The sequence below is a fragment of the Apium graveolens genome, chromosome 10 (assembly GCF_009905375.1).
Source record: "Apium graveolens cultivar Ventura chromosome 10, ASM990537v1, whole genome shotgun sequence".
Lineage (NCBI taxonomy): Eukaryota > Viridiplantae > Streptophyta > Magnoliopsida > Apiales > Apiaceae > Apium > Apium graveolens.
In genome coordinates this window covers 157793003-157816302 of record NC_133656.1, presented here as the reverse complement: position 1 = coordinate 157816302, position 23300 = coordinate 157793003, and the positions used below count along the sequence as shown (strand labels likewise).

At 36.1% G+C, this 23300-nt stretch overlaps 1 protein-coding gene across 1 annotated transcript; it reads right to left on the bottom strand.

The window, feature by feature from the left end:
• Positions 1-16259: 16259 nt before the first annotated feature.
• On the bottom strand, positions 16260-16787 carry LOC141691195 (uncharacterized). Its single transcript, XM_074495933.1, has 2 exons — positions 16505-16787; positions 16260-16423 (listed from the first exon to the last, which is right to left on the bottom strand). The coding sequence occupies exons 1-2, from the start codon at positions 16785-16787 to the stop codon at positions 16260-16262; spliced, it is 447 nt and encodes a 148-aa protein (XP_074352034.1).
• Between the last annotated feature and the right edge of the window lie 6513 nt (positions 16788-23300).

Below are 23300 nucleotides of genomic sequence, written 5' to 3'. Positions count from 1 at the left end.
ATCATTAGTTTGACTAGTACAACTAACTAGTGTTTATTCGCGAATTGGTGTTTCGATTTTTTTAAAAATATTTTTCGATAATCCAACTATATGGATGTCAGTAGATATATATATTAGTGATATAACCAAAGTTTCATATCAAAATAATTTAATTTGATTTGCAATTTTAACAGTCAAGCATGAGGTTGACTAGTACACCTAACAAGTGTTTAATCCTGAATTGGTGTTTCGATTATTTAAAAATTATTTCTCAATGATCCAACCGTATGGATGTCAATAGATATATATATATATTAGTGATATAACCAAAATTTCATATCGAAATAATTTTATTTGGTTTGATATTTTAACAGTCAAGCATCAGTTTGACTAATACAACTAACTAGTGTTTAATCCTGAATTGGTGTTTCGGTTATTTAAAAAATATTTCTCGACGATCCAACCGTATGGATTCCAATAGATATATATATATATATATATATTAGTGATATAACCAAAATTTCATATCAAAATAATTTTATTTGGTTTGACATTTTTACAGTCAAGCATCAGTTTGACTAGTACAATTAACTAGTGTTTAATCCTGAATTGGTGTTTCGGTTATTTAAAAAATATTTCTCAACGATCGAACCGTATGGATGTCAGTATATATATATATATATATTAGTGATATAACCAAAGTTACATATCACAAGAATTTAATTTGGTTTGACATTTTAACAGTCAATCGTCAGTTTGATTTGTACATCTAACTAGTGTTGAATCTTAAATTAGTATTTCGATTATTTTAAATATATTTTTCAACGATCCAACCATATGAATGTCAATAGATATATATATTAGTGATATAAACAAAATTTCATATCAAAATAATTTTATTTGGTTTGACATTTTAACAGTCAAGTATCAGTTTGACTAGTACAACTAACTAGTGTTTAATCCTGAATTGGTGTTTTGGTTATTTAAAAAATATTTCTCAATGATCCAACCGTATGGATGTCAATAGATATATATTACTGATATAACCAAAATTTAATATCAAAATAATTTTATTTGGTTTGACATTTTAACAGTCAATCATCAGTTTGACTAGTACAGCTAACTAATGTTAAATCTTGAATTAGTGTTTCGATTATTTTAAAAATATTTCTCAACGATCCAACCATATGGATGTCAATAGATATATATTAGTGATATAATAAAAATTTCATATCAAAATAATTATATTTGGTTTGACATTTTAACAGTCAAACATCAGCTTGACTAGTACAGCTAACTAGTGTTGAATCTTGAATTAGTGTATCGATTATTTTAAAAATATTTTTCAACGATCCAACCGTATGGATGTCAATAGATATATATTACTGATATAACCAAAATTTAATATCAAAATAATTTTATTTGGTTTGACATTTTAACAGTCAAGTATCAGTTTGACTAGTATAACTAACTAGTGTTGAATCTTGAATTAGTGTTTCGATTATTTTAAAAATATTTCTCAACGATCCAACCGTATGGATGTCAATATATATATATATTAGTGATATAACCAAAATTTCGTATCAAAATAATTTTATTTGGTTTGACATTATAACAGTCAAGCATCAATTTGACTAGTACACTTGAATCTTGAATTAGTGTTTCAATTATTTTAAAAATATTTTTCAACGATCCAACCCTATGGATGTCAATAGAGATATATTAGTGATATAACCAAAATTTCATATCAAAATAATTTTATTTGGTTAGACATTTTAACAGTCAAGTATCAGTTTGACTAGTACAACTACCTAGTGCCGAATCTTGAATTAGTGTTTCGATTATTTTAAAAATATTTTTCAACGATCCATCCGTATGGATGTCAATAGATATATATATTAGTGATATAACCAAAATTTCATATCAAAATAATTTTATTTGGTTTGACATTTTAACAGTCAATCATGAGTTCGACTAGTACAGCTAACTAGTGTTGAATCTTGAATTAGTGTTTCGATTATTTTAAAATAGTTTTCAATGATCAAACCGTATGGATGTCAATAGATATATATTAGTGATATAACCAAAATTTCATATCAAAATAATTATATTTGGTTTGACATTTTAACAGTCAAGTATCAGTTTGACTAATACAACTAACTAGTGTCGAATCTTGAATTAGTGTTACGATTATTTTAAAAATATTTTTCAACAATCCAACCGCATGGATGACAATATATATATATATATATAAATATATATATATATATATCAGTGATATAATCAATGTTTCATATTAAATTATTTTTTCAAAATATTTAATTTTTTCTGAAATTCTTGAAATGTCACCCAAACAAATAAATGTTGATATTAATATTGTTGGATCATGAAATAATATTTTTTAAAAATTGAAATTATCAAAAATCATATGCTAATTTAGGACAGAATCCGTCATAAATTATTATTTGCAAAAAATTGAGAAAAGTCAAATTTACTGACAAAATTTTGGGAAAAAGTTAAATTTTCCTCTTTGATAACTTACGACGACTTTGAATTTCCGTCGTAAATTAGATTTTCCAATATTTTCCGTCACAAATATTTCGTCGTAAATTTAGATGAAATATTTTTTTATTTAATTTCAAGTTAAAATTTTAATAAAAATACTTAACTTACGACGGAATGTTCAAATCTTCGCAAATTCAAATGATTATTATTTTCCCACCAAATTTTTTGGGAAAAAGTTAAATTTCCCTCTTTGATACCTTACGACGAATTTCAATTTCCGTCGTAAATTTGACGATCCGATTTTTTTCGTCGCAAATATTTCGTTGTAAATTTAGATTAAATATTTTTTTATTCAATTTCAATTTAAAATTTTAATAAAAATAATTAACTTACGACGAAATGTTTAAATCGTCGCAACTTCAAATAATTTTCATTTTTATTTAATCGTATCGTGCATAATTTTATTAATAAAATACTAAACTTACGACGGTTTCGGGTTTCGTCGTAAATATTTACGACGTTTTACTTTTTCCATAGTAAGTGGGGCGCGCATTTTTTTCCGTCGTAAGTTGCCCGTCCTAGTTGGCCTATTTTGTTGTAGTGTTGGTAACGTACCGGGCTTGTTAATGCTAAATTTCAGTTGGTCATTAGCGGCCCAACTCGAAGAGGATTTTAGGTTCGTCCTCACAATGCCTGAAAAAATTATTCGATGCACTTCCCTTAATTATGGGGGATTTTTTTAATTAAGGTACATCTTTATATAGTTTTTTAACCCAAAAGCACGATGTCATAGAAAATATTTCGGAAATATAAGTTTTAATTTCATAATTTAAATTAAAACTATAGTTATACTTTCAGATAGTTGGTTTTAGAATTTATTTAGGTTTCATTTGTATCATTTAAGAAAAATGACATATATAATATAAGATTTCCACAACTGTTCCTTCTAATTCTAATCTTTCTATTTCAATAAAATAATACAAATTAATATTTTCTCTCAAGAAAATAATGTAATATGACTATCAAAACAGGAACACCCGGTATTTGTTTTCTAAAAACTACCGGAAATTAGTGTCGATAACAGGGGACAAGTTTGGGACAAGTTTATGACATATTAAAACAAGACAATGGTCATTCCAGATGAACCAAACAGGCAAAAAACCAGGGAAACAGGTTCAATTGTTAACTTCATATAAGCTTTTCATAAAGTTTAAGTTTTTCATAAAGACATGCAAGTTAATGATAATATTTCTTGCATGTTAAACATTGTTAATAAATTATGCTATGCAATTCAAAACAATTTTTAACATTGTGTCCAATGTCGAAGTGTGTTCTTAGTCAAATGTGTGTCTTAATTCGTAAAACATATATATACACGTTAAGGGTCTTTCATGATTAAAATACACATTCAGTTAAATAAATTTAAAATAAACATTTAAAAATAGTTTTGAAAATATTTTTGGAGATTTATATATCATAAAAATGAATTAATAATTTTTATTAATAAAAAAACCCCCTTTTAAATGGTACTTTTAATTTTGGTTTCACCAATTTTTGTTATTAATAAAAATTTTTGTTACCACCAACTTAGTTTCACTTATTCTTATAATTCTAGTTTTGTAAATTTTTTAATTTTAATAAATTTTTGATTACATCATTTATTCGTGTGATATATCTACCTGTGTTATACTTCTACATGTTATAATTCTATTACGTTTGGTTTTATTTTTATTATCTTATATTTATGATTCTATTAAGTTTAGTTTGGCTTTTTGTTCTTTATTACTTATGTATTGCTAATTCAATATATTATAGATTTGATCAACTTTTGATTTACTTTTTTTGAATTTCATTATAACTCTAAATATATAATTTTTATTCCTTTTTTACTTTTATATGACTTATAATATTATATGTATTATTTAACCCGTTTTTTAATTGCAATTCTTTAAATAATTTCAACTCATTAATCCTTATTTCCCATATGACTCAATAGCATATTTTAATGAAATAATATTTTTTTTGAAATCGTATAATAATTATAGTCTTTTTATTATAATCATAACACGGATATCGTACTCAATAGTTTGTGTTAAATTTTCTGAGAAAAATTAGAAATTTTGACATGACACTTATATTATCATAATTTTTAATAATTATTTAAATAAATTAACTAGGCTCGTGCTTAGCCCCGATTATCAACTAGTCTTTATTAAGTTAATATGGTTTTTTATCCTCAATTTGTAACATCTTAATTATCTATATAATTAGGTAAATAATAATGGGTTTTCTTTTCTAGAAAGCTTAACAAAAGTGGTAAAGAAGACGAGTAAAAGAGTTCATCTTGCGTTTGTCTCGGTTAGTACTTCTCATAGTTAACATGTGAGCGTAGAATCACGGTACTCTCATTTCTTGGAACTTGATTTATTATTGAATTTAGTTTGAATAGGTCGTATCATGTGTAGTTCGACCACCTATTTGCCTACTTGGTCATCTATATATAATCATACTTCCTTATAGTTTGAAATTTATAAAATGTTTGAATTTTGGCTTGTATTACAAGGAGATGGTCTAATTAATAGAGAATCTAAGTTATAATATGAGTAATCTTGAATATAATTAATCTAGAGACAAGATTTAATCTTTAAAAAAAATTAGTGATAACTGACCTCTCACTGAAAAGGGATTATCAAAGGGGTCATGTTGAAATTGAAAATATTAATTTGTCAAAACACATTTTATAACCTTATTGCAAACTACTAGAAGGTGATGAAGATAATTAGGAAAAGTCTATTGCCCATGTAGATATTTATCAATAACCTTTTTGATCAATGTAATGAAGCTTTTTAAGTTTTATTAGTACTGATATATGATCTTTGGTTTCTTAAAGAAGGTTCTAATAAAGAGTATTATTTACTTCAGACGCAAGACATTATATGCCACACTAATTAAACTTACCCTTGACGTCCAGAAAGTTAATTTTCTTCTAGAATTACCCAAAAAATCTCTCCTAAACGTACCTATCTAATCTCACATTTTAACTTAAGTTTAACGGGAACACTCGCATATATATACTTTCATTACCTGCATTGTCATTCACAACCATCCTTTTCTTCAGTCTTCTCAAACTTAACACAAACCAGGTTATTTTCATTACGCGGTGTACCTTACCACATTATGTCTAGTAACGTAAGTTCGAACCACGAAACAAATTCGAAGAAGCCTGATGATCTTGATTCTGAAGAAACACTTTCACTTTGTGATCTTGTAATATGTAACAAAAGTAATTCCACTGATGATAATTATCAGTATTTTTCGAAAGAAGAAGAGGACTTTTTCGAGTTTTTTACTAGTGATCTCCAGACTAATACCAAAGCTATAACCTCGTATTCTCCAGAGAAAATCGTGTTTGGTGGGAAGGTGTATTCATCCAATAAGGGGAAACAAAAGCCGGAGAAGGAACAATCGGGGAGACGAAAGCTGGTGAAGTATGATTCATTAGGTAGTACTAGCTCGAAAAGACATACTAATTTGATACTTATATTGCTTGGCATACCTCCAAAGACTCAAACGGAGAAGGAGATTATGGTTGACATTAAAAACAGGCAGAGTCATCACGGTCCTTCCACATTCTTCCAGTCGTATCGCGATAAGAAGGTTGTTCATCATCCAAGGGTTAAGAAAGGTTTCTGGAGGGCTGTCAATGTTGCTTCATGTTTTGGTGGTCAAATCATGCATTCTCCGATTTTTTAGAACTACGTTGGCACGTATGAAATTGGATATTCTGCCTTTTAGCAGTGGCAGAAGCAGAACCACCATATCTCTACCAGTACCTTTTTATTTGTTTAGCTAATAAGTTGGTTTGGCTCGGGTTTTTTCTTCACCTGATCATGGAAACCTAATTATTTTTTATTCAGTGAGCTGCGTTCTCATGATTCCATACTGGAGCCATTGCTTGTTGTAAGTGAAGGTGAAAAGTCTAGTTTAAATCTTTCTCGTAATCAACTCTATTGTAGTGTTTAATTATGCCTTTAAATCATCAAATGAAGAGTATTATCAGAAGTACGTGCTGCATTTCCATTTTGGTTTGGGTTGTTCTTATCAACCTAGACTCTCAAGTAGCAGCTACTCGAGCATGGACAGTGAGGGGGAAAAAAATTACTGGCATGACTTTCAACAAGATTAATTTTTATTAGCTCTGTTCTGCCTTTCGTCTAATACGAAAATGAAAAGTCTAACAAACATTACAATCTTAGACAAAGAGAAATCTAGTTAGAGTGCTTCGGATCTCAGCTTTGGGACAACAACATTTTCAGAATGACTTCCATAGTTGTGAACTTGTAATAACTTAAAACATGAATAGAATTGTTTATATCCAACGGTCTGGACTTTCTGCAGCCTAAAACTATTCTAGAATTTCTTCTCGTAGAAAAAGTCATACATATTCTCTTCAGTTTACTTGGAAGAAAATTCTCATTTTCTTTGTTATCAGTACAAGTTAATCTACCAGTCAATCACATGCCCAGCAGCACTTGTCAATCAAGTCTATGATTTATAATTACATACACATACTTTTATAATTCTCAATTCACTTGCTCATCAGACTGAACCCACGGATGATAGTTTATTGTTTTCAGTAAATTGCAAAGTAATAGCTGGACTTTATCCGTTTTAACATTTTGCTAGTTGGAATTTCAAATTTGCAACACAAATATATAAATATATCAGTTTTATGTGTCGAAATGTGGCTAAGAAGTAAGAAGACCACTATTTTAACAGCAAATAGTAGCTTCTTTTCTCCGGACATCTACGTGCTAAACATGATTAAATTCGGCAACAAGTCTGTTATTTAGGTCTTGTTCTCAAATTTTTATTAGGAAAAGAAATAAGTAATGGGAAGATAAAGTAATCCCCAAAATGGGATGAAAGTTGTGCAGGTAAAGTATGTAAAATTTACATTAATGACCGGTTGTTTTCGTTCTTTTTAAAACTCGGGAGCACGATTAGGAATGAAAATGAAACTATTTTACTTATCTTTCACTCGTTTTCCACCCTTTTTAAAACTCGGAAGTAAAGGGTTACTTTTTTTATACTCAGAAACCATATATTCATTAAACATCATCTGGGATTATAGCTAGTTTTGAGAATCAACCAATTTGTACAATAGAACTATCAATACTACCTCCGTCCCACTTATTATTTACGTTACTTTTCGGCACGCCTTTCAATACTCATTTAAAGTATAGTTTCATAATATTTTTAAATATTTTTTTTTGAATAAAAGTTTTATATTTAAACATTTATTCAAAAAAAAATTTGAAAAAATAATATAAAACTATATTTTATAGAAGTCTCGAAATACGTGCGAAATAATAACGTAAACATCCCGGTGGGATGGTGGAAGTATTATACAATGGTATGAATCAGTTGCAACAGATCTCGGAAACTTAAGTAGCAACCAAAACAGAAAGTTCCACCAAAATTCTCTCTCAATACATGAACATAGTTTACAAGAGTTTAAGGATGAGCCCATTATGACTCACGTACCGCCCGGTGCCGTAAAATTGTCATGGTGTGGGCAACTGATTCTACATGATGTACTTTTGAATTATAAAGAGGCAATCCGAATATTTTAAGTTTTTAACAATCTTAGCAGCCTGTAATTTCACCAAATGTACTGGTGTAACTGATGCCCCTTTTTCAAAAAACCTGACCTACATCAGTAGCATACTAAATGTTGAATACAAGGAAACTTCTTTAATCCTCTAGAACAGAAGTAGAATGTTGTCCTTCAACCAAGAATTGATCCCTTACTTACCATAACAAAAGTATCAGTCAAGAATTTTTTTTCATACGACTAAATGTTTGAACACCTCCTAGAAGTACAGCAACCATTACTTTCTAATTTTCTGTGTGGACATGGACACCAACATTATTAACACGACCAAAATTTTACTTGTATTTCAAAAAATTTCATGAAAAATTCATATCTATATCTTTTTCAGAAACCCTTATTATGTATCTTCTGATAAGTAATAAGAACAAATTTCCTGACTTTCATCACTTCGAATCCATTAAAATTTCACTCATTTCTTCACCAGGTCATTGATTTCTAAATATTTTTATGCAGTGAACTGTGTTCTCATGATTCTAGACTGGAGCAACTACTTGTTATAAGTGATGCTGATTTAATATACATTACAATAGAACTTCTAAAAGATGAAAATTCATTTTTTAATCTTTCTCCTAATCAGCCCTTTTGTAGTCTTTAATTATGCTTTTTAACGATCAACCAAACATTATTAAAATGACATGCTGCATTTCGATTTTCGGATTTAGTAATGCCCTGGTTATTAATATCCTCGATGCTCTAGCATCTACTCGAGCATAGATAGTGAAAGAGAAATGCACATCTATTATGAAATTACACTGGATGACGGTTAATGGTGTTGACGGAGGAATTTTTGGTACCAACAAAATTTGAGGTTTGTAGCTGGAAACAAGATCTGTGACGATGGTTCTTCTTCAAAAAAGATTGATGTGTTTAATGGTGCCTGAGATTGCTTAGGGTTAGCGGTGGCTCCTTTGCGCTCTCAACTTCTGACCCCTTGTAATTTTCCTGCCTATCCTTATTTATAGAGAATCAAGCCAACCTCCTACTGGAAACCATCTTCTACTAGTTTTAGAAATGTCTGTCGATGAGTCCTAACCACAAAGGCCCAATGCTCGTCCACTGCTTCAAGACTTCGCGGATAAGGCATCTCCCTAGTCAAGGATAACCCCCCGCTACCGGCTGTTTCTCTAATCTGTGGACGTCGGTATAGCCGTAGTTCACCCCAAATGTTGAACGCATCTTTGTCCCCCGGATAGGGAGCCCCTACCAGATTAGAGGACATATGATCCCAAACGTTTGGGTGTAAAGTGGAGGATACTCCGAAATCTCCCAACGAGGACACCCGTTGACTACAGAGACAGAGTTTCCAAAGCACACACCAATATTCACCCCGCATCCCCAATGAGGACAGTCATTGATTACATGAGGAGGTCCTCCGTCCATGCATACCCCTGGAAGTCTCTGACCACGAACACCGCCTTTCTGTTGTTGCATTACAAAAAGGAGTTCTTCAATAGAGTACCTACAACAAATATGTTAGTAATAATAATCTCCTTCCTTCTTGTAGCGTCCAAAGAATTCGTCCAAGCAATATGTTGAAGTCCTTTCCAAGCCATTTTCTTCAATGAGGGCGCGCCTAACACTTCTGTGTGTTGGTACCACCTCAAGAAATCAGTCAAAAATCCTTTTCACATATAACTTAATGGTGCGCCTTTTGTATAACATATAGGACGCGTCTTTGAGCTCAGGCCTCCTTTACCCTCAGACTGGCTTGCCCTAACTTATAGAAAGTGAGGGCTTTTCTTCCCTTCTAGAGCACTATGGGCGCGCCTTAACTTCTTTAGGGTTGTTCCTGTTTTCATCATTTTGAGGGCACACCTAGAGTTTTCAAAGCATTCATGATCCTTACTAAGAAACATGTCGCGCCCTTCCATTCACAGTAGAAAGGGCTTGCCCTATCTTTCCTTATTTTTAGGCACAAATGTCCTAATTTCATTCAATTGACCTGCTTTTGAGCTAAATATTGCTTATACCAAATTTTGCGCATAACAACTATCCCCCAAATTTCATATGTTATTGAAAATGGGATTGAAATTTTTAACTCTTTCTGTATCTATAAAATTTTTGCAAGAATTATACCATAGGGCGCACCCTCTCAATAAAGCGTGTCCTTGGAAGTTAAGTGGCATTTTTTTCTCGGGAATAATAAACGACGTGATTGACGTGACATGACTATTTATTGCTAGGGTTCGAGAGCTCAAGGCCTTTAATGGCTGCACTTGTCTTTCGTAGCTTAAATCTGCCTTCACAATATGCACACGTATCTCTGCGAATTAAAGAATCAAGTCAAACCGTAGTTTTGATTGATGGGGTAAGACCCTTTCTATAGATGTTGGATGTCCATGAATTGGACTAGGGTTAGGAGACTTGTTGAACAAGTCTCAGACTTTGGATAGACTTTGAAGTCCTAGAATGAAGGAGTCAGACTCCTTGTTGGTTTAGGTGCCTTCAAGGCTATCTTCCATAGAGTTATATCACTGATTGGACTCATTTAATGAGCTTTTAATCCTTCATATTTACTAATTACGAAATTAATAAATAATCAAGACTTCGGGCCTCATTAATTGGGCTTCGTTCTTGGACCATATTAGGTCTAATTAATTCAAAATTAATTACGTTTCTAGGCTAATTTTAGGCCCATATCACTTCTTTACTTTACTCTTTTTAACTTTACCCTTTTCATCTCCCCTCTCTAAAAAATCATCGGCGCCGATCAGAGTTTTACTTGCTCGGAATCAGTTCATTCATCATCATCTCCATAGTTTTTCTGGTTAACTTCTTCATCAAACAAAAAGGTAAATAACACTTCTCTTCTTTTTAGATTTCATCAAGTAGATTGTGTTTAATGTTATTATGACTGTTTATCTTCTTTTTTTCATGTGTTCTTCATATTGTTGTGTTTATGCATGTATATATATTATATTTAATGTTGTAGATCCGTAATCATATGGTTTTGAAATTCAAATTCATTTTTTTGGAATTTCAACCGTTATTCTAATAATCATCTGCGCCTAATTTAGATTTAGGATGCGCCTTAAAGAACTTACACGTGATTTACTTTGAGTCTAGACCATATATACTAATCATCATTTTAGTCAAGGCGCGCCATCTTACTATGTATCTTTTTTATTAGCCGCTCATTATAATAATATATTAAATTACTCTTTAAGGCACACCTTCCCCCCTTTTAATCTTTTTCTTATAATTCATCCTTCTTATTATTTCTTCAATGGACCCGCCCTCACTAGATTTTTTCGTTTATTTTGACAGCTGGAAGATGAGGGCGCGTCCTCTCCCTTTCATCCATTCAAAGACTTTCTCACCAAACTTGGGATATACTCTCCCCAAATACCTACTTCAAACCGGATTTTTCAGACACTCTCAAAACTCCGAATTTTTAGAACGAGTGGAGTGCCTTATTCAGGATTCCAAAGAAGGCAAACTCATGGTGAAATCCCCAAACAACTCTTCTTTAAAAAATCTCCCATTGGTTCAAAGAAAGGGAAAGAAGAAGTTGATTTTAAAGAAAAGATCACCATCACATTTTGATACAGATCTAGATGACATGCTCGAGGAATTAAACGTAAATAGATATAGAGGGGTAGAGATTGGGGTAAATGTAGGAGCTGGACCTTCAAAGGTTTCATATAAATCTATTTCCCCTAGCCAATCCCCTCAATCAACACAGAGCACGCCCATTTCTCCAGATACTGAGGGCGCGCCTGAAGAGATTTTCCATCTCTTCGAGATGGGATTAATTTTTCTGATGATGAGGACACACTCCAATTCTCTAATTCTCATGCACCTTCGTTTGTCCCTTTCGAGCATTGGGAGGTTTCTGACAGTGAAATTGATTTTGATTGGAGCAAATATGAGCAATGCACTGAAGCTGTGAAGACGCGTTTTAGAAAAGAGCAAGGAAAGTTGTTTTGTGTGGGATTATTTTTCAAGCTGTTCTGATGAATAGTTAAAGTGGCTGCTGGAATTTTATGATATGGAAGGAATTTGGGTGCGCCCTCAAATTTTCAATTATGGCAGAAACTTCAGAATTCGTAGTATGGTGACTAGCCTAAAATTAGTCTCACTGGGTGTGGGCGCGCCCTTACACCCTTACTTGAGAGAGGTAATTGAGTTGTACGACGTGGCACCACTTCAACTTTCTCCCAATAGTTATAAGCTTGTTCTTGCCTTGTACATCCTCTACATGGACCTGGATTTTTCCCAACCTACCATGGATGAAGTCAGCTATTTCTTTAGTTTAAGGAAATCTGATCATGGATACTATTATCTGGTCGTGGATAAGCACCATAAAAAAAGGGATTTTCCTCGGGTAAAGTCAGTCATGAGAAGGGCTGGAAAGAAATTTTTTTTTATTTATACGACGTTCCAAGGATCAAAATTCAGTTTAACACTTCTACAAGTAATGGCACGCCTTATCTAAAACTAACTCTTTTTCCCTTTGTTCTTTACATATTTTTCTCACTTCACTTCTTTTAAATCTTGTTTCTTTAGACAAACCAATAGTAAAAAGGCTTGAGGGCACGCCCAAAAGGCGAGCATAAACCTTACTCAAAGTGGCTGCTGAAAAGTGGAACCTGAAAATGTTTGTCACCGGGACTAATTTGATGCGAGTGAAAATCTTAACCAATCAAGTAGGGACGAAGTGTAAATATATACAATTCAGGATAGGAAACCCTATTTTCCGTGTAATTGATGTTGACAATGATGAAGGAGTTTTTGAAGAAAAGGAATTTGAAGATAACACTCTTCAAAGTGACACCCGATTAGGTTTGAGAATTTTTTTTACTAAGTGTTTATCACCTAGGTGCGCCTCCTTTTTAGGGCGCGCCCCTTGAATTTACCTTGATCAGAATGTGATTATATTTATATGTTAAATATCATGGCATACTTATGAAACGTTCTTTTTAGACTAAGTACTATTATTGAGGCGCGCCTCCAAGCTAGGGCGCATCCTTGTTTATTCATGCTTTATTATATTTTCCTTCATTTGCACATATCTAGTGTTTTCATTTAGCAATTACCAAGTTAACTATTTTAACATTCTATAGAAAGGGCACGCCTTTCCTTTTTATTGGAGTAATCAATTTTCTTGATTTTTGCACATATACGACTCCTCCAAGAATCCCTAAGTCGTTTGGGGCGCGTCCTGGTCATAAGCCTAAGGCACGAGTGCAGAAGAAAGATGCTCAGAAAACTCAACCTTTCATACCCACTCCTTTTTCTATTTCCCAACATACTCCCATTCCAAAAAGGATGGTTGTAGATCTTACCGAGAAACAGGGCACGCAGAGACCCAGGAAAGAGGGCGCGCCTACTGATTCTTCATCTGTGGCGCTCAGTTATCTTGGCCCTTTTGGATCAATCTACGTGACAGATGAGGAAGTCACGAAATGACAGTCTATGAATCTAGAGGAATTCACCGGGGCTTCAATTAAGGCTTCTTGCCAACTGATGTTCCACTCCACTCAAGCCGTGGACAAGCTATTAGAGGAGAGGGCGCGGCTTGAGAGGATGCAAGGAGATAATAATATTCAGTAGAACAACTTTAACGATAAGGATCTCTTTCACTTAAAGGACATCAAAGCCAAGGATTCTCACATCTCTTTCCTTAAAGGTGAGTTCGAAAATCAAGGTTCTCAACTCAAGATTGCTACTGAGACAGTGGAGAATCTTCACAATGATGTGGAATAGCTAAAGCTGAGAGTTGAGTATTTGGAAGAATAGCAGAAGAATGATTGGCTGGAGGATAAAGGGAGATTACAGGTGACACTTTTGCTTGCGGCTTCACCATTACATGATTGGTTTCGTTGCTAATGACCCTGATTAGTCCTTTGAAAAATTTGGTGAAGAGACTGTTGCCAAGATGATGGAATTCAAGCAAAAGTACGCTGCTGAAATTAAGGAAAGAATGATCGAGCTAGGGTTGGAAGAAAATGAGGGCGCACTTACAGATGGAAATACTCAATAACCTGAAATTTATCCTTCAGTCCCCATTCAAGTCATTTCTCCAAGAAACGATACTCAGAGCGCGCCCTAAGTTTTCTTTCCTATATTTTTATTCAGTTGATCAACTGCCTTAATACTTTGAGGTTCAAGCCCTCTTTTGATGTTGTGCAATATATAAGACTAAATTTTGCTACTTTGCATATTCCGCTGTAATGACTATTATTTGGCTTTATCCTTTCTTCATTTCATAATTATCTTACCAATTATATTCCTCTTTATCAAAATGTTTGTGTTAATAAGCATACATGGCACTCCACCTTTAAGGAGCGCCTCCTCATACCATTGTGTAACTTCTATGCCAATGACTCTAAGTCCTAAAAAATTACCTAAGTTAACTTTATCAGGGCGCGTCCACAGTCAAGGCATGCCTTACGGGCCACGGCTCTTCTGAGGTATTTTATTATCAATTTTTTGTTTCTCTTATAATACCTTACAGAATAAAGAGTGCCATTTTATTGGGGCCTTCTTACCATTAGGGCGTGCCCTTTAAATAAATATCTTCCTTTTATCAACAAAATTTTCTTAAATCATACCCTTGTGGGTGCTTCCATCAAAACCTTACAATTTTCTTTGAACCCATTTAAAGTATGTCTCTTGATCTTTCATATAATGATAAATAACTTATATGTATGTCTGTAGAATAATAAACATTATAAGTTAATTGCTACCTAGGCATTTCCTCTCACAGGGCATGCCCTTATATTTTTAACGATGAATTTATTGTATAAAATTGTTTAAATAAGCTATAGGGCGTTCCTTGTGCTAAACATGCCTTATTGTATTTCCTTATGCAGGAGTCAACTTGTTTGTATAAGCCATGTTGAGAAATTTTTCAAATCGATTTTTGTTAAGGCGCTTTCACCGTTGGGGCACACCCATTTTGCAATTAGGTATTCAAGATAATACTGTGGGGCACCCCCTAAGTTTATAAAGGACATGTTCAATAAGAAATGCAATTGGATAATAATAATTTTTGTTTTTCTTTTATTGATAATACGCTCTAGTGCAAAAATTACACCAGTCCCATGGCTACTATGCTCTGTGGGGAAAATATTTGAAATTTTTTATCCTTCAACTAGCTCTAAGGTACGTAGTTATATATACTACCCCCGTAGGCTAGAAGGAATTTATTTGCTACTATTCAATTACATAAAATTAACCATAGAAATGAGGGGGCAGAACCGCACCATACTGATAATACTTTCACAAGTGCTCCGCATTCCAGGCCCGGGGAATGAGCTTGTCATTCAAATCTTCCAAGCGATAAGTCATTTTCCAAAGTATAGCTTTGACTTTGTTTGGCTCTTCCCAATTAGCTCTAAGCACCCCATTCTGAGCTTTCTTTGTATTCTGCATGACCTTTCTCAAAACAAGATCTCCCACTTTGTAAGGTATGGATTTCACCTTTTTATTGAAGTATCTGGCAATTCTCTACTGGTAAGCAGCAAGTTTCAACTGAGAGTTTATCCTAGCCTCGTCCAACAAATCCAAATAGAGCCTTTGGTTAACTTCTGCATCTTCCAGCTCCCACTTTCACGGGAATCATAGCTTTATACCCATAAGTTAACATGAAAGAGGATTCACCGGTAGTTGACCTCAGAGTCGTGTTATAGGACCAAAGAACCATTCGTAGTTGCTCCAGCCAATCACCTTTCTTTTCTTCCAACTTGGCCTTCAAAGTATGTTTAATGATCCTATTTATAACCTCAGTCTGGCCATTACTGTGGATGATAGACCACTGCAAAGTCTTTTTTGATGTGCTAATCTTCACATAGTTTCTTTAATTTCTTGTTGTCAAACTGTTTCTCATTATCGGATATGAGCTTGTACGGAATCTTGAATCTAAAGACTATGGAATTGAAGACAAAATCTTTAATTTTCTTAGCTATGATCGTCGCTAATTGCATAGCTTATGCCCACTTGATGAAGTAATCAATGACCACAATGGCGTATTTTACACCCCATTGGCCTTAGGGAGCTCTCCTATGAGATCGATTCCCCACATAGTGAAGGGCCAATGACTTACCAATGAAGTAAATGATGTTGTAGGGGCATTAGAGTAATTGGAAATCCATTAGCAGTGATCGCAGGCCCTGAAAAACTTGAAGGCATCCTCTTTCATAGATGGCCAATAATATCCTTGCCTAAGGACTTTTAATGCCAATGAACCACCTCCTGAGTGGTTGCCACAAATGCCTTCATATTCCTCCCTAAGGATATAAAGACCTTCCTCAAGGTCTACACATCACAAAAGTGATTGATTAAAACCGCTTTTATACAAAATATCATCATATTCCACATATTTTGTAGCTTAATAACAAAGGCGCCGAGCTTGGAGCTTGTCTTCTGGCAAAGTTCCTGTACGGCTATAGTTGTGAATTGGGGTCATCCAAGTCTCTTGTGGGACTTCTTGTACCTGGAATACATTTATCTCAGGAATACTTGGAATTTCCTTAATTTCCAAGGGAGTTTGTCCTAGTAACACGCTTTCCATTTGTGAGCCCATTTTTGCCAAGGCACCTGCATTGCCATTCTCTTCCCTTGGAACACCTTCCAGCTTGGCATTACCAAATTTTTGGAGCAAATGTTGCACACATCTCATGTATAGCTCAGTTCGGGGACCTCAAGCCTGAAATCCTCCATTAACTTGATTTACCACCAACTCTGAATCACTCTGAGCTATCAAATTCATAGATACTACTTCCAAAGCTATTTCTAACCCATTATTAGGGCTTTGTACCCGGAGTCATTGTTTGTGACATAAAATTTAAAATAAATGGCACTCATCAAATGATGCCTTTCCGGAATAATCAGAACAATCCCAACACCTGCTTCATTATTATTTATAGGCCCATCAACATGTAGAATCCACTAAGGATGTGGGAACTCTTCTCTCACTTTTTCGGGATTATTCCCCTGTGATGAAGGTTCGGCCAACACAATCGCCTTCTCATCTACCTCTAAATCGAATTCAAGCAAGAAATCAGCCAAAGCCTATCCCTTAGTCGCGGTGCAGGGGCAATATTCCAAATCAAATTTCCCCAACTAAACTGCCCAATTTAACATTCTTCCTAACGATTCCGGGTTGTGCAAGATGTGCCTTAGAGGATAGGCAATGCGAACTTCTATCCGGTGAGCCTGGAAGTATGGTCTCAACTTTTATGCTGCTAGGACAAGAGCAAACACCAACTTCTCCATGCTGGTATATCTAGTCTCAGCTCTAGAAACCTCTTACTCACGTAGTATAGTGGTGAATGGCGATCTTCTTCTTCTCTTACCAATGTTGCACTGATGGAATATTTTGATACTTCCAAGTAGAGAATTAGCGTTTCCCCATCCTCTAGTTTTGCCAACATAGGAGGATTTCCTAACTATTCTTTGATCTTCTAAAAGGCCTCTTCGCATTTCAGAGTCCACACAAAATCCTTCCTGTCAAACTTTGCACTTGCATACCCTTAATGGCTTTAAAGAATTCCTTGCACCTATCTGAGGACTTTGAGACAAAATGATTCAGTGCCGCAATATTTCCTATCAAACTTTGCACCTGCTTCACACTAGTGGGGGACTTCATATCTAGCAAGGTTTTGATCTTCGCGGCATTTGTCTCAATTCCTCGGTGGTTTACCATGAATCCCAGAAACTTCCTTGATTCCACGCCAAACACACATTTCTGAGGATTTAATTTTATCCTATACTTCCTCGGAATGTGGAACATTTCATCCAGGTTTGCTACATGATCTTCAGCTTCCTTGGACTTTACCAACATATAATCTACATATACCTTCATCATCTTCCTGATCTTCCTTTTAAACATTTTATTCACCGGCCTCTGGTATGTGGCTCCAGCATTGATAAAGACCAAACGACATCCCAATATAGCAATAGAGGCCTCTATCGGTAATATACGAGGTATGATCTTGGTCAAGTTCATACATGGGAATTTGATTGTAACCGGAGTATGCATCCATGAAACTCAGCAAAGCATGTCCTGCTATAGCATCAACCAATTGATCAATTCCTGGAAAAGGGAAACTATCCTTTGGGTAGGCTTCGTTTAGATCGGTAAAATCTACACAAGTTCTCCATTTTCCGTTAGGTTTTCTCACCAATACTGGATTTGCTAACCACTCAGGGTAAAAAGATTTTCCTAATCAATTTCCAAAAGCCTGTCAAATTCTTCTGCTAAGGGAACATCCCTTTCTCCAATTACTGCCCTGCGCTTTTGTCAAACTCCTTTGTGTTTAGAGTCAATATTCAATCGATGGCACATGGATTTTGGGTCAATCCCAACCATATCTGAGTGGCTCCATGAAAACACATCAGGATTTTCCAAGAGAAATCTTAAAAGTCCTTCTTTCAATTTCAGGTTTAATTGAGAGCCAATCTTTAAAACTTTTCTTGGATCATTCTCATGGATTTGGATTGTAATTGTATCATCAACTGGCCCCATTTTTTCCATGGGCAGTGGAATCCGTGGATCCAAGTTAAGCTGATTATTATCTTTGTTATCTAATTTAGAAGGCGCATCCTCTGAAGAAGGAGCATCAACTTCTTCTGAAATCATTTTGGAGGAAGGCGCGCCCTTTATCATAAGGGCATCAACTTCTCCTGAATTTTGTGGTGTTAAGGGCACGCCCTCAGGAGGAGGGGCATCTACCTTGTACACAACTCGTCCCACGATTTACAGAACATCAGTTCTCCCTTCAAGATGTTCCCCATTAAAACTTCCTTGTATTATGTTGCTGTTTGAGAGCTCTTCTTCTAAGAATTTAATCCTGAAAGTATCTCTAAGGGAAATATTGTCGGAGTTGGCGTGGCGTAATTCTCATCCTTTTGTTTAACATAGTAGTGGACACGAATCTCCTCGACTGGTTGTTCGATCATATCTTCTGGCTCATCGTTAGAGTTATCCCCAACTTTGACGTCTTTCCTTCGAAAGCCCCTCATAGCTTTCATGTAACATTCACGGGAATCATACTGAGAACCCTCTATGCTTCCAACCCCATTTGGGGTAGGAAATTTGATCGTCGGGTGATGAATTGATGTGATGACCATCATCTCTCTGAAAAAGGTCATCCTAGAAACACATTATGGGAAGATTCTTGATTTAAGACTTTGAACTCAAGCATATTTATTACAAAGAGAGGACTTTCACCCAGAGTGCATGGCAACTGAATCGATCCCATGACTCCAACTCCTTTGCCAGAGAAACCATAGACCTAAGAATTCTCTCCAAACATGTCTCGATCAAGCAAACCCAGTTTTTATAAGTGCTGTAATAAAGGATGTTTGCTGAGCTTCCATTGTCAATAAAGGCTCTGTAGACATTCTTGGTCCTAATTTGGAGGGCAATAACTAGAGCATCATTGTGAGGATGATGTACCCACCTAGCATCAGCTTCTCTAAAGGTGATATCCATTGACTCTCCTTTAAACACCTTTGGCAACCGAGTTTCAAACCTATGACTGTTGGTCAAGGGCCTATACCGGGCTTCCCTTGCATACCTAGCCAAAGCTCGATTACTACACTTCATGCTAGGATCTTCTCCAAATATCACTCGGATTCTCCCATCCCTGAAAAACTTGTTCTCTTCCAAAACCTCATTGTTGGATCCACGAGGAGTACAACCACCTTCCTCTTTTACTTTATCGTAACCACTATTGTGCCTTCTTACTTAACCACCCATTCATCGAGATAACCCTCTATAATCAAGGCTTCAATTTCATCTTTCAACTGACGGCATTCATGAGTATTATGCCCGGAGGACTCATGAAATTCGCAACACTTCTTTTTATACTTGCTTTGCCAAGATGACCGAGCCTCTGGCTTCCTGAAAAGTCCCTTTTTCTTATTTACCTCAAAGATGTGCTCAATCGAAGTGGCCAAAGGGGTATATCTATTGGTTTTTCTGTCATAACTTGAGGAGGGACTCCATTCCCTCCGCAAAGTTGCGTCATTCACTCGATTTGGGTTTCGACTATTTCTTCGATATCTGGGGCTCGGGGATCTGTCCCTCTTTATTGCTCTACCCCTCTGGCTTACTTGTGAGGTAGGGAAAACTTTTGCCAAAGATTATTCCATGGCTTTAAACGACTCTGCTTGAGCTAAGACATCTAATATAGTAGCCAGATCCTTCCCTTACAAGTGCTTCCAGAAATATGAAACAACTCTCAATCCCGCTATTAAGAAACTTGTCAAAGCTTCGTCCAAAGCACCCATTACATGGGTAGATTCGGCATTAAACCTTTTAAAGTAAGATTTCAAACTCGTATTATCCCGCTCTTTGACGTTGGCCAAAGTTATAACTGACGGAGCATACCTCACAGCTGCTTGGAATTTCGTCAAGAATAAAGATTTCATTTGATCCCGGGAAGTGATCACTCCAGGTACGATGTTTTAGAACCATTGCTGAGCACTTTCTCTACAAGTTGCAGCTAAGAGTCTACATCTGGCCAAATCCGGAACTTGATACACATCCATCTCTATGTTAAAACGTCCCAAAATCTCAACAGGATCTGAACTTCCATGGAACCGCAAGTCACGAGTCGTGTTATGATATCCATCCAGTAATTGAGCCTCTCTAACTGCCACAGAGAATGGTGAAGGAATCTCAGATGTCACCGTTATCCTTCTTCCTTCTAAAGTAACCTTTTTAGATCATCCACGTTAAAGGTCCCAACTCCCGGGATGGTCTGCACATTAAATTGTGGGTCTGGAGGATGAGACAGAGGCGATACTACTTGATTTCTGCTTGGAGGTGCTGGTTGCTGATTATTATTCTGGACATCCATCTGCCCTCCTCCTCGTACTACTGGTATCTCTGTATTTCGCGTTTGACCACCTCCTAGAGTTCCTCCTTGTCCTCGGCCGTGGTCCTGAGGAATCTCATGGTTATATGTCTGAATGTCCCTTCGGCTGTTATATCCCTATGAGTATCTCTTCTAGCTCTATCATACATATGAGTGTCCCTATAATCACGATAGTTGGTGCGGCGGTGGCCGTCCTGGTACCTACCACGGCCTCCACCTCTTCCTTTCCATTGAGACCATCTCCCGCGATCACTTCAATAGTCTTGAGCATATCTATACATTGATCCATGAAGATGAGCTCTCTCATGATCATGGTTCAGCTCCTGATTCCCAACAAGATTTAGGGGCACACACAAAAAGCCATGGGACGTTACATCTCCTTGGTTGGCGTCTTTCTGCCATTCTAAAAGTAGGATCCTTATATCATCATCTCCAAAATGGATCCCCAGACGATCTTTCAGGGCGGCAAAACCTTGCCGCTCATTAATTGGCAAAAATTTTGCTTATTGCCGCTCTTCCAGAGTCCGTCCAGATCGATGCGGGTGAGTCACCACCCGATTATCAACTCGCAACACCTCTCGCTCGTCAGTATCTTCATCCATAAGCTCAACAATCCGAGTTGTATTGTCGGAGTAATTCAGACGTCGTGGTGTAATTGGCACATACTCGCCTCTGGTTTGGCCGCGGCCGACTGGAGCATCCCTGTCAACTATGGGAGCTTTTCCAGGTGCATGAACAAAATGATTATGGCGACGGCCTCTCATTGTCTTACATCGCTCCACCTTGCTCAGCCTTGAATCAAATCCATTCAAGGAATCACCCATACGATATAGCTGTTTCAATAGATCGGCGCTGCTAATCAGGACCGGTGGTTGGCCTCCAACGTTCAGAGTAGGGCAATCCACCGGAGTTGGAACGTAAGGCTCATGACGGTCATAACTGTGTTCAGAGCCTTCTTTAGAACATTCTCCATCATAAAAACTTCCATCACGATATTGAGACATCTCCCTCCTCGATGCAGATCTTGATTAGCCCCTCCTTCTAGCGCCAATTTGTTGACGCATGAATTTGGTAGCAATAAAATTTGAGGTTTATAGCCGGAAATAAGATCTGTAACAATGGTTCTTCGTCAAAAAACATGAATAGTATTTGGTGGTTGTGTTTAATGGTGGCTGAGATTGCTTAGGGTTAGTGGTGGCTCATTTGCGCTCTCAACTTCTGACCCCTTGCAATTTGCCTACGTATCCGTATTTATAGGGAATTATGAGAACGTAGTTCTTGGGGAATAAGAAACCTAATGGGATAATATTTCTCATCCCGAGGCCCAGTAGGAAACCTACTGGAAACCGTTGTCTACTAGATTTAGGAATGTTTGTCGATGAGGCCTAACCACAAAGGCCCAAGGCTCGTCGATAGCTTCAAGACTTCGCAGATAAGGCATCTAACTGGCCAAATATAATCCCCCACTACCGGCTATGTGGACGCATGTATAGACATGGTTCACCCTAAATATTGAACGCATCCTTGTCCCCCAGATAAGGAGCTCCTACCAGATTACAGGACAAGTGATCCCAAGCTTTTGGGTGTAAAGTGCAGGATACTCCAAAGTCTCCCAACGAGGACACTCGTTGACTATAAAGACAGAGTTCCCAAAGCACATACCATTCACCCTGCATCCCCAATGAGGACACTTATTGATTACAAGAGGAGGTCTTCCAACCAGGCATACCCCTGGAGGTCTCTGACCTCGGACACCGCCTTTCTGTAGTTGTATTATAAAAATGAGTTCTTCAATAGAGTACCTACAACAAATATGTTAGTTATAATAATCTCCTTCCTTCTTGTAGCGTACAAAGAATTCATTTAAGAAATATGTTAAGTCCTTTCCAAACCATTTTCTTCAATGAGGGCACGCTCCAACACTTCTGTGTGTTGGTGCCACCTCAAGAAATCAATCAAAATTCCCTTTCACATATAACCTAAGGGCGCGCCTTTTGTATTATATATATGACGCTTCCTTAGCTCCAGGCCTTCTTTACCCTCATCAGTCTGAGGGCTTTCCCTAACTTATAGAATGTGAAGGCTTTTCTTCTAGAGCATTATTGACGTGCCTTAACTTATTTAAAGTTGTTCCTGTTTTGAGGGGGTGCCCTTTCAAAGCATTCCTGATCCTTATTGAAAAAAAGGGCGCGCCCTTCCCTTTGCAGTAGAAAGGGCTTGCCCTATCTTTCCTTATTTTTAGTCACAAATGTCCTAATTTCATTCAATTGGCCCGTTTTTGACCCAATATTGCTTATACCAAATTT

Bases quoted from the DNA above. Each gene is read 5' to 3' on its own strand.
- LOC141691195 (XM_074495933.1), bottom strand. From the start codon at position 16,787: ATGAGATGTGTGCAACATTTGCTCCAAAAATTTGGTAATGCCAAGCTG. The intron at 16,424-16,504 runs GTTATTAAGCTA...TGTGATGTGTAG, and splicing joins GCTCCAAGCTCGGCGCCTTT to ACCTTGAGGAAGGTCTTTAT.